General features: G+C 40.1%; 1 protein-coding gene across 1 annotated transcript in view; it reads left to right on the plus strand.

Moving 5' to 3' along the window:
- The window catches only part of SND1 (staphylococcal nuclease and tudor domain containing 1), a 425,525-nt gene that overhangs the window by 236,520 nt on the left and 176,274 nt on the right, over positions 1–12,731 (plus strand). The window contains exon 14 of the mRNA XM_012789123.3: positions 10,384–10,456. Within this exon, the coding sequence (XP_012644577.1) occupies positions 10,384–10,456 (73 nt within the window). The remainder of the gene's footprint in view (positions 1–10,383; positions 10,457–12,731) is intronic.

Below are 12,731 nucleotides of genomic sequence, written 5' to 3' on the forward strand. Positions count from 1 at the left end.
CAAGGATTCATTTTTCTGATTGAGGAAGCCCAAACAACTGGTGTTCCTGCCTTTCTGACTTCTACTTCTAATCTGCAAACCCCATAAGCACCAGTCAGTCTCGCTTTTTTTCAGTGTGGTTGATGGCACCCTCCTTTTGCAGGCTTTTCTCTGCTTGAACATCTAGGAAATCTGTGCTGTCATTTCTATCACAGACTTTGTTCTCAAGGCTATAAACTTATTGATAACTCTTTACTAAACCCATATCAGTGGTCATTATTAAGAGGGATAGAGTTTTAATCATGTCTCTCTCTTGGTGATACAGTTACTGGGGACTTGATGGGCTTTCTGATTTCCATATGTTCATAGCTGGTAAATATATTTTGCAGTTTCACTGAAGTACTTTCGATACCACTAGGAAGGGGGAGTGTTCTTGGTCTTGACTTAACCACAGGAGCTTTACTTTTCTTCTGATTTTATAAGAAAGTTTTTCCATAAAATTTCAAGGAAGGGGGAAGTGACTTGTGCCTTTTTAAAAATTTGCTAGGGTACCTCATATCTGTGTCTTCAGTTTTACTGGCATTCACATACTGAAGTATGAACAGATTGTATAGGATTACTTCTAGCACTTTCTGTTGGTATGTTAAAAGATACAACTTAAGACTCTTAAATGGAAGAGGTCTGTATACTGGTTTGATACAGTTCTGATTTGTTAAGTATCTTGGTAAGAAGAAGCAGATTTCATCTGTACCAATCCATTGAGAAAATTGGCATTAAATTTGTGTGTGTGTTGAAATTTTAAAACTAATATATCTTATCTCAAGGTATAGATTACATGGGTTAATCAGTTCTCCAAGAAATCAAATCTTTCCTCTGTCAGGAACAGTTGTTCAAGCCCGGTTCCATGTGATGGCTTTGCAGTCATATCTTCTCATTTTCTTGAGTATACCCTGGGTCCCAGGCATTGGGGATAATAGTGGTGAAAGAAAAAGGTAATAGACTCAACCCTTTACAAAGCATGCAGTCTCAGAGGGACAGGCATTAAATAATTTTAATAGTACCTCTGGATATTGCAGTTTTTCCCATTTCTTCTCTACCTGTTTTCTTAGCCCTTCCTCTTTTCTCCTGCTTATTTTTAACACTGCTTGCCTTAACACCTTTTTTATTCCATCTCTCATTTCTATTAAATTTTCCCATGAGAGCATCTCCCTGAAATTCATCTTTTCTGTCTGGCCTCTGTTCTTATCTTCTCAGTGGTTTAATGGTACAGCTTTAAATAAAGCAAGATTTCTCAATCTAATGACCTCAACAAGAGAAAATTCTTTCTGAATAAAACTGGAACCTACTGAATACTGTTAGAAACAGAGCTTTTACTTGAAGTTTAATCATAGATTCCTGTAACACCAGGGTATTGTTGGATATTGAGCTCAAGCATCATAGCAAGCAGGAGTTGGGTGACTTATTGCTGCCCTCTTCACCCAGCTGCATTACATCATGCTGGTACAGGTTGGAAGCCAGCACAGAGAAAGGAGACTGGCCTTTCTCTTAAATATCCTAATGGCTTCTTTTCTGTTTTAACTCTGAAAATGCAGACCCCCACTATATTTGGGACTTGCAGTTGGCTGCCACGGTCATGAGGTTGCTAGTTGCATCCAGCACGTGTCATTGTGTGTTGGGGGTTCACTGTTAGGGAGTAGGGAAGATCAGCTATTGCAAGTGGATATGATAACAGGAAAATGTGCTAAAAGAGCTGGTGGGGGGAAGTGATTTGACGATGCAGCTGAATGTGGGGAAATTTAGCTTTTCCCTTTCTTCAGAAAAGATGATGCACTCAACATCCAAATAGCAGTAATCAATCTGCATTTAAGGCAGCACAAATGGCCACTTCTGGAGAGCTGTATAATGTCTCCATTTCCAAATAGTTTTCTTCTTCAGGATATTAAGAGGATCTGTTCACTCCCTCCATCCTATCCTTCTCTTCCCTCCCCACCCCCAGTTCCCTCTGACGTAACTCAGCTGTGAGACTTTTCTTGCTGACTAGTGTGAGGGGCCTGGGATATAGTTGGAGCTCTTTAGCTTTATCTGCTCTCTTGCATACCAAGCAGTGAGTAGTTCTGCAGGTCATGGTCAAGTGATGATCTAATGGGAAGAAATCCTCCTTGCCTGATTTTTCTGTAATGTTAGCCTGTGCTGGTTGTATTCCTTTGTAGGAAATTTTTCTAGATTTACCTTCCTAGGTGATTTGTTTGTCATTGTGTCCTCTTCCAACCCCACCTTCCGAAATATGTTCAGCTACAACCTCTTATTTGTCCAGAGCAACTTGTCTGTTCTGTCCCATGTCACTATTCTTTGGGGTAAGAGGCTCCTTTCACATACCACCAAAATATTTGATATGTCTGGTTTATACTGGAAATATCATTTCAATCCAAAATAAGTTGTAACACTAAAGTGATAATTCTTGACCCTTGACTTTCTGGAATGTCTTATTACTTGACTCCATAAACCATTGTGCCTCAGACTGGCAACATCATTGTCACTCGGGAACATGTTAGAAATGTGAATTCTCAGCTGCTACCCCTCCCTCCTACCACATTCTCTTTCCACATGTTCTTCAGGTAATTTTGATGCACACTAAATTTTGAAAGGCATTGCCCTAAACAATTCCTGACCACTGTGAAAACAACTCCATTTGTGTCCTTTTATGGCAGGTTAATCATTTAGTCCTCATTTTAATCGTGTTTATATGTCATGTTTGTAAGTAACAGAGCAAGGCATGGAGTTGACCAGCTCTGGATTTCTATAGTATATTCTGGCTTTTTATTCCCTTTGACTCCTGTCTCTTTCCTCTGCCTCATACCCTGCATTGGTGGCTCCTTAATTCAACTTTTTCTGAGTAGCCTCCACCAGCTCTTGGTTAATTTAATGTGAAATCATGTTGCAGTGCTTTCTTGCTTTGGTTCATCTGCAGTGTCAGGTGGCTGAGTGGGTCGGAGAGCACAGTCTCTTTTAGGCATATCTCTAACCTACTTTTGCTCTAATCCTTGGAAATCTCTCAGGAGGACTATAGTTCGAATAATTAATCACTCACACATCAATGCACAGAATTTTATAGCTGCTTGTGAACGGGAAATCCGCTTCATAGCTCTTTCATTTGCAAGATTCTTTGCATCTACATGTTTTGTAAACTCCCTTGTGCATTTCTATTTTATCCTAAGCTGCTTCTGACTCCTCCTCCTCCAGCTTTGGGCCCAGAAGTTGAAAATGATTACTTCCCATTCCTCTTGCTTTTGCATCAAGTCCAGAGAGCCAATCTCTGGAGTATGGCAATGAATTTTTCCCAGTAGGTCCAAGTAAATGTAGCTCACATTGGAAAATGGTTTTCCAAACTGAATGTCACAAAACTGTTACATTTCACTCAGTCAAACGACACGTTAAATTTTTCTATAACTGATTTGTTTATGTTATAATAACAAATATTTTATCAGGCATTGGGGGATAAAAACAAAAATTCATGACCTACTGGTTATTGGGGTGACAGATAAATATTGCAAATAATTGCGAAAGTGGAGATAGATATGGGTAGCTGTGATGCAGAGGGAAAGGAGCACCTAAATCAAAAGGTTATCCACAAATAGAGTCCACGAGGCAAGGCATATTCTGTTTGGTTTGCCTTGGCAAAGGGAAATAGAAAACAAATACTACTTCTTTGCCCGATAACATAGCAGTTCCACTTCTATGAATTCATCCTAAGGAGGCAATTAGCAAGGTGTCCATCAGTTTGTTTAAAAGTTATTCCTCGTGGCATTATTTATCATAGTAGAAGTATCATATTCACGTAAATATCTCACAGTAGAGGAATGATTAAATTTTGAAACATGCATCCGTGCGTGATGGATTTACTGTGCACCTATTTAAAATGACGTAAAGAAATTAATGACATAAGGAAGTATTCATTTAGCTATTGTTTCTCGTAAAAGAAAAAAGGGTCTGCAAAACTTTTTCCTCCGTGGTACGGTTCTTTAAATATATAAGTGGGTATGTGTGTGTAAGCACTCTTAAAACATGTTAAGGGTGCTTTTATCTTGGAATAAGATTATGAATCATTGTTTTCCTCAAATTTTTTTTTCTGACAGACTTTGTGATCAGGGCAGCCAAAACTATAAAATCGATGTTGAGGCAGTTTTGAGTAATCCCATCTTCTAGAAGCCCTGTCCTCTCAAGAAGATTTAGACCACTAAGGACCATTTCTGCCTAGCTCCAATATCCCTCTGATCCTAATCTGGGACAGTAGAGTTTGCTTTTCTTTTGCAACTGTGTTCCCTCATCTCTAACATTGGGTTCGTTGTTCCCTGCCATGGAGCTCATGATCCACTCCACTGCGCATCCATTGTCATACTGGCACAATAGCATGTGTCTTCATCTCTCTCTTACATTAGTTTTAGACAAGATGATGACCTAGAGTTCTTTGTTATTTGCTTCACTGCCTCATAATACCTACTGACTCATTAGTCCGCCCACCTCCTCCTGACCGTAAGACTCAATTTCCTCTTTTCCAGTCTATGCGCTTTCCATATTTTCTGTCTGTCTTATCAGTAATTCTCATTTTCGTTGGAATTGCAGCTGCATAACCCTACCTTTCCCACCTACCATTCTGCACCTGCTCCTGCTCTGTGTCTGACTTTATGATTGACAGGACCCTGTGGCTCCCTCCAGCTGCCAAGGAACCAGTGGAAGAAAGACTGAAGGAATTGTTCATTGCTGTCTTGTTTCATTGATAACTGTATTTGATTCATGTGAAACACCATGTTCATTAATATGACCTGAAACACAATGAGAAGTACATTAGAAATTTAGCAAGTTTTTCAGTCTTTGTTCCTTTTAACCTTTTGTGTTGGAATTAATTTTTCTTTCTTTCTGAGTCATTTCTCCTTTATTGTCTAGTAGGAGTTCCTTACATTCCTGCCACAAGGGTTCTGTTTTATTGTTCATGTGGTCAGAACTTTGCTCCCACTCACTGCCACTCAGATGCTTCCCCATCTCCTCCTGTTCCTGTAGACTTGATGTGGGATGTGATGCTTTTGTTCTGGGCACTCCTCTGTTTCTGTTTCTGCTCAGAGGCCAGGCTGTAACCTCTCTTCTGCCCTGGAGCACAGGTTATGAGACTGGATCCAGGAGGTCCAGCAGACCTCATTCTTTTGCCATATAGTCGTTTTGGCATTGTCCATGTCTCCAGTTTGAAATATTTTCATTGTTCTACATTAGTCAGTTACCAGGCATTTGTTCAACTTTTCTTTTTCTTTTTTTAAAGATGAGGTCTCGCTGTGTTGTCCAGGCTGGTCTCAAACTCCTGGCCACCTCCTGCCTTGGCTTCCTATAGTGCTAGAATTATAAATGTGAGGCACCACACCCAGACTATTCAGCTTTACTAGGCACACTTTAACTGAACGAGATGGCCCCGAGTTAATATAATTATGGGAACATAGCTCCGTGGTTAGTACCATAATATATACTAAGGACAATCCTAACCCCCAAGGGGCCTCTAGTCTAGCTATAGAAATAAACATTAACATATGAAGCAAATTTAAAGTCATATGTTCTAGTTTATAATTAATTATATACTGAACTAAATGATCACACTTTCACATATATAATTTTATTACCAATTCAAAGGAGTTTACCTATGACCCCATATTAAGAATTTCTGTTATGATAAGTATTGTATGATTATAGTGAGGTTGTGGCTACAGATATGTGATAACTCTTTTCATTCTATAGTGTTCACCTAGAAGGACAGGTAGGATCAAAGGGAAGCAAAAGCCCAGGGGCACACATAATCAGTAACTTGCATGGAGAAAATGGGCCTAATTGAATTCAAGGGAGTAATGTGGAAATCATGTGAATACATAGGCTGGGGCCAAACATAGAATTTCCACTTGATTTCATGGGCTGGTTGGTGGTCTTTGTTTTGTGTATAAGTAGGGGAGTGAATTGACAAAGTAGATTTTTATTCAGAAATTTTCTGGCATTCTTGTGCAATGTTGAATCAAAGTGGTATGCAGTATCAAAAATAATTGATTGAATTTATTTAAAATATTCCTGATGTTATCTTGAAATAAATTGGTGAGGGCCTGGACCGAGAGGTTACCAAAGGGTCAGGTGAGCACAGTTATGAAGGAAGAAGGTATTGGATGTAAGGATAAAGCAAAAGCAGAATTAAGGGACATCTTGGACCCTGTTTACCAGGAAAGCATTGTTAAAGGGAGATTACTAATGAGGGGACATGTTCAGGGGCTCCTGATCTCTCTCAGCTCTGTAGCCTCCTTTGTCCCATCATCTCCTTAGATCTCTTTTATGTGAGAAAGTAGTTCTTTTTGTAAAAACTCTGTTGAAAGTTCCTGCTCCCTAGGAAAATTCACACATATACTTTCGGGGGGTTCACAGATATTTCTAGCATCCTAGCTGTAGTTTCCTATGTCCCCAGGTTAAGAGTTCCTGATGGGACAACTGTTTTGTGACTGTGATAAGGTTGGACCTAACCATAAATCCTTTGAGTTTCTTTGTAAGCTCACAAAAATATTTGTTCAGAATAATAAGCCACCATCATTGAATTGGCAGTAAGACCAAGGCCTGTGTGCTGGCACAGGAGGGACTGTGATGCTGAGTCTTCTGGCGTGGAAAGGGTTAGTCTTAAGATTTTTCTGGTTGAGCTAGGGACCACAAAATCTAAGAGCAAACTCCATTCCTTTGCATTAAGTGTGTGTGGAGATTCTAATCCTGCTGTGCTGAGGCCATGGGGGTGCTCTCACTATAACAAGGTCCTCATCTTTCTTTGCAGAGTTGTAGGTTTTATCTTCTAGAGGGAAGACTGTCACATCTAATACGTTAGAATTTCAAACTTTGCTGTTTAAAGAAAACAGAGTTTTTTATTTATTTGAATGGAGTTCATCTCTCGCACTGTAACACCCTACAATTCTGGGGCTCCTAGAAGCCACCTAGAAGGCTGAGTTTTCATCTCTCTGTGCCCTGTCATCCCTTGGCATGTATATGAATATATACTCACTTTTCCTGGCTGGTGATGATTTTTGTCCATTATTGACACTAGTGGTCTTTGCTGTCTTTGTACTGCTGCATCTTGGAAAAGAAAGCTTCTGAGAGGAGCAGGCTGTGTTCTGCCCCACTGCTTCCTTTCTCCTGGCCAGGCTGAACACCAGCCTGCCTTTGTGAGGAAGCAGCTATCAAGCAAACACAGCAGGAGAAGTTTAGAAGTCAGGAGTTTCATTCCCTGCCTAATGAAAAGGGATGTAGAGCTGTGGTTGTGGCCTGCAGGAATAGGCAGTTTTGGGAGGGAGTTGGGATTTGCTCTGTGGAGCAGGTATCATAGAACCAAGCCTGCTATCTGCCTACCCTCCCATGTCGCAAAGACATTGCTCCACAAATCTATCCCAGAGAAACTGGGTTAAGTGAGATGCAAAGGAGAGCCCCACTGAGAAATGATGACCAGGCAGCATACCTTGTTTTCAGCAGAGCCTGGACCTCCACATTTTATTTCTCATGTGTATAACTCTTCATAGTCAGTCATTGCGTGTGTCCTCACAATCCTGGAACATAGATGTACACTCCCTTTGGGGAAGAGCTGTGGTAGGCCTGCCCATCTTGGCTTTTGTTCCTTTCCTCTTTAAGATACAGGCCTGGATTTCTGTCCTGGGCAGTTCCCCTAGAGCATGAGCTTTGCATCAAGCAGAGGGAAGTCTTCTGCAGATAGCTCATTTGGGGTCATTTCTGCAGCAACATGGGGGCAAGAATCAAAGCAACCTCAACACAAGGAAGGAGTCTCAAGCTGAAATGGGTCAGTTTGCTTATTTCTCACAGATCTCTCACACTTAGTAGGCTAGGTCTGGTGTACCACTGCAACCTGGGAGTGCTTCCTAGACGGGCATTATTTGAACTTAGTAGTTAACTACTTATTTGTTGACTTTCAATGTTACTTCTCTTCTGTTAACAAAATAAAAACTATTTCTCAACGTAGATATGATGTTACAGTGCTGCTTTCTTGCTGCCTCTTGAATGTACCGGAAATTGATCTAATTTAAATCAGATCTAATCTAATTTAATATCTTAAGTGTGAAAAATTTAAGTCTTTGAAAATTGTTTCAAAATTAATACCTGAATGCAAATAATATCTGATAATAGGCTTTTCAGGAACAAGGTAGAGCATAAATACATTTTTCTTTAATATTAAGATTTAATTTTCAAGATTTTTGTTGTTTTAAATGTCAAATACACTATTATCCATATTTTCCAGTTTTTGGTGTTATATTTTTCCCCCTTTGGTAGCATGTTCAGTCTTGGTTAAGTGCTGGATTTCTGTTTATGGCACAGAGCTACTTTGGGGTGACAGAAAGAAAGAAGAATTGTAGTTTACTACCTCACTGCTTTTGCCTAGAGGACCTTTGCTTTCTAACTTGTTGTTCAGACCCTGTTATTTTTCCTCATAGTGTATGAGATGTTCTCTAGCCCTCAGGAAAAGCCAAGAATTCAGCAGTGCTCTAACGTGAACCTGTCTGTTTATAGAACCTGCAGATCTATTTATTTTGGTTGTCCTTGTTGTTAAAGGATAAGGCTGTAGGCATTTAGTGCCCCATAGGACCTATAGAAAGTTGTGCAGGCCTGGCTTGAGGGAGGTAAGGCACTGTCAGGGTAGGAGGGAGCTTGCCTTGTCTCATAGAGGCTTGCATCTTAAGTCTGTGTTTTCCAGTTTACAGTAGCAAAAGTGAGAGACCCTGTTGGTGGCAGATGAGGTTATAGAAATAGGACGCAGCCAAGACATAAGCAGGGCTTTGGGAGGTGGAAGAGTTATATCGTTTGTTGGCTTCTAGCCTTTGGTTTCCCATATAAACCATCTTTTAGTCCTCTACCCGTAGCTTCCAAATTCCAAGGGACAAGGGGCAAAGCTTGAGAATCAGCCTCGATCAGGATCCCCTGAATGATAAATCACTAGACTCAATTGTAAAGGGAAATAGTCTGACTCATTTGCAATTTCTAAAGCTGAAGCCCTTGATTCATATTCAGGAGGAACCATGGGATTCACAGAATTTGGAAATGCTTTATATGAGTTAGTTTTCACATCAGAGTGAATGAGAGAGTGTATGGTTTGTTTGGTTTTTTCCTTGTTAATTCTGTACTTACCTCATCATGGAGTAGAAACTAGATAGTCAGGAAAGCTTTTGTTATTTCTGAACCAAAAGTGTTTCGAATCAGCTGGGTGAGAGATCCCCTGGGATGGAGGAAGGGGCTCAGGTGGATGATAAAAAACAAGTAGGTAAGAAATATGACTGTTCTACTTTGCACTGAGCAACACCCACACCATTTGGTTAATGTGGGTTTGGTTTAAAAACTGATGACCCTGAAAGTAACACTCCTGCAGAGTGGTGTGCTCTTCTCCTGGTCCTTGAGTGAGTGCCTGCGTGTGAAGAAGGTGGAAATGTGGCTGCTCGTGTGTCCCACAGACTGAACTTTGTTCTGGTCTGGTCTGAGCAGCTTTCTCTGTATTTCCTCTGGAACTCAAAAACCCTAAAGTTTAGTCCACAAAGTGGAAACACCCTGAATCTATATTTCTCTATCTCTGAACTCAGAAACTCTTTCCTACTAGACTCTGCAGGCTGGCAGTATATATAGGAAGGCCTTGTCTAATAATGTGGGAACCTTGTGATTTACCAGTCATTTTATCCTGTGGTCCTTCACTGTTACACCAGTGATCATGCCCAGTGTTGCCTAGGCTTCTGTCCCTGATACGACCACTGAAAGGATTGGGACATTGGAGCAAACCAACCCGTGATCCAATGTTTGGCGGAGTCCCAGAGTCCTTTGTTAAATCTCTGTTATTACAACCTACGATTGACTGAAACTGAGGCTTCCTGTCAGTTCTGTAGCATTTACTTTTTTTTTTTTTTTTGCCTACTGTTAAATGACTTTTCTGAACAATAATTGCTCCATTCAATGCAACTTTTTACCTAGGAGGAGCTTCTTTCCATTAGAATTGGAACACTAGCTACATATTTTGCATTTAAAATGTTTCATGTGATTAAACACTAAAAGAAACGTTATTACTTCTGTTTCTTAGGCTTTTGTGTCTGGAACAAAAGCCTTTAATTTGGAAACAAGTAAGGGAGCCCTCTGATTATCAAGTACACAGTTAGCTAAAACTGGCAGCCAAGTACTAGTAACTGAGTTTAGAAGAAGAGCAGCCTTATATTCTTCCCTCTAGCAAATCCTCTTGCAAAGACTGGCTACTCAGCATTGTGCAGTGTGACTTGTGTAGTCATACATCCCCATTTTCCCACTGTTCTACCCTTTTCAAACATTGTGATTTTTATTTTAATCAGTTTTTCTCTTCTTCCTTTACAGAGCCATTAAGAATGGCAAAGGATTGCATAGCAAGAAGGAAGTGCCTATCCACCGGGTCGCAGATATATCTGGGGTGAGTCATATCCCTGAGTGGAGCTGTATAGCTCTGAGGGTTCAAGAACATGTGCGTGTTATTTGCTGAAGGACGTCAGCTTATGTGTGTTTTCCAGCTTACTCTTTTTCAGACATTGAATATGAATTTTTCCAGGGCATCCACTTCAGAATCTGTAGGGATCTGAAAAGACAGAATTCAAAACCTCATTCTGTTTCTCTGCCTGAACTATGAACTATCTCTATGTTGCTTGTCTTTTTTTTTGGATCCCTAAGTCAATGATTATTTTTCTACTTTTAATTACTAATTTATTTTCTAATTTGTGATTAGAAGGTACTTCTTCCCTGTTATATTAAAATAAAATTACCTCTTCTTTCTTTCTCTCTCTCTCTCTCTCTCTCTCTCTCTTTCTTTCTTTCTTTCTTTCTTTCTTTCTTTCTTTCTTTCTTTCTTTCTTTCTTTCTTTCTTTCTTTCTTTCTTTCTTTCTTTCTTTCTTTCTTTCTTTCTTTTTTTCTTCACTTCCTAAGGCAGAATCAAAATATCTGTTTTTAAGTTCCTGTTTAATTCTCACTGTGAGTGGGAAGTTTTAGTGGTAGAAGGTCTAGTATAGGTTTTAGGACAAGTGTAAGAATTCATCATGATTTCCTTATGACTTCTTTTTCATCTGCTTGCCTGTAATAAGTGGAAGAGAATGGAAAAATGTGTAAACATCCTTTGCAATAATAGATGTAGATTATATGGAAGAGTTGGTGACACAAAGTTCCCAAAAGGCTATGTCCATCTGACAATTTAGCAATAAGGGCTTTGCTTTACCCTTGCACATTTAGGATCTCTTTTGCCAAATAGATCCCCTTGTTAGTTGAGTAGGTCTGTTCATTTATTCCACAAGTGTTTATTGAGTGCCTGCTGTATGCCACGAATTGCTCTAGGCCCTGCAAATTTAACAATGAAGAAAACTGATAAAGTCCCTATTCAAATGAGAAAGGGAGACAATTGTAATGTCAGGCTGTAACAACTACTGTGAAGAGAAATAAAACCAGCTGATGGGTGAGTAATACAAGATTTTGATCAGGTGTGTTCCTGAGCGTCATTCATTTCAACTCCCGTAGTCATTAATGGTTAAGGAAGGGATCAGGTATGTGTCAGCGGTAGGGAAGACCACATAGCCCACGGAAGATGGAGGAGGAGGGGCTAGTAAATCGTAGCTTGGACACTCAGGGAATTTGCCTTGGGCACTGAGAAGAAAATATTATACTATTATAAACAAAAGGTTCCAGAGCTCAGCCTAGCCCATAGCAGTGATGAATTACAGTCTATTATCTTCCTGTCGTGTGCCCAGGCCTGGCTGAGGCTTTTTGTGTTATTCCTGGTGATTGCTTATTACAAATGTGTCTGGCCAGCTCACCCTTAACTAGGTATAGTAGTACCCCGCTCATTTTAAGCAATGGGACTCTAGTGAGCTTTTCTTTCTCTATAGCTATTCACTGCATAGTACAAATTAAACAGTGTTTACCTACCATGCATCAGTTGAATGTCAGTTTAGAAGCTGGGCCCTCTGTTGAGTGGATGAGGTACTGTGATAGGCATTCTTTGTGGCTTAGACTGAGAAGCTCAGAAACCTGTGGCTAATGGCCTTTGAGGCACAGGTGACTGATGTATCTGCTAAGTCTCATTTTTAAAAGGTCTCACCCAGTGCAATGTTATTTAGCCTATTTTCTCTGTGGCTTACCTGGCTGAATTATTCTTTGCATATATATTATTAGCTTTTATATGTGTGTGATATGGCATTCTCAACAATACTTTCCTTAATGTTCTTTTGGTAGAGATGTAATCAGAGGGCAGTTTTTTGGCTATTCAGCTGCAGGGGAAAAAGTCATAAATACCTGTTTTGGAGATATGTGAGGGCCAAATATGCCCATGTAAGGGCGCACACTCCAGGGCCTTCCAGAAGCTGAATTCAATCTTGGAGATATGTGCTCTCTTTTGGCTCGTGCAAGTTCATGTTGCTCCAGTTTCTCACTGGCAGTGAGGTAAAGTGACTCTTAGGAGGTTTTTGAGGTTAAAGGGCACCTCTGTCAGAACTGGACAGCGCCTCCCAGTGTAGTATCTAGAAGATCCTCATTGCTTTCTCTGACTCTTATGCTGCCTTTTAACTTCATGTTTTCGGGTGCTTTCTTATTCCTTTGTTTTTGTTGTTAGTAGTAATAGGACTCATGAAACTTGTCTTCTTTTTTTTCTACTCCTACCCCACCAACTACCCTGTAAGCTGTAGCTCAGTTTCATACCCATCTGGAT

Source organism: Microcebus murinus, chromosome 9 (genome assembly GCF_040939455.1).
Source record: "Microcebus murinus isolate Inina chromosome 9, M.murinus_Inina_mat1.0, whole genome shotgun sequence".
Classification (NCBI taxonomy): domain Eukaryota; kingdom Metazoa; phylum Chordata; class Mammalia; order Primates; family Cheirogaleidae; genus Microcebus; species Microcebus murinus.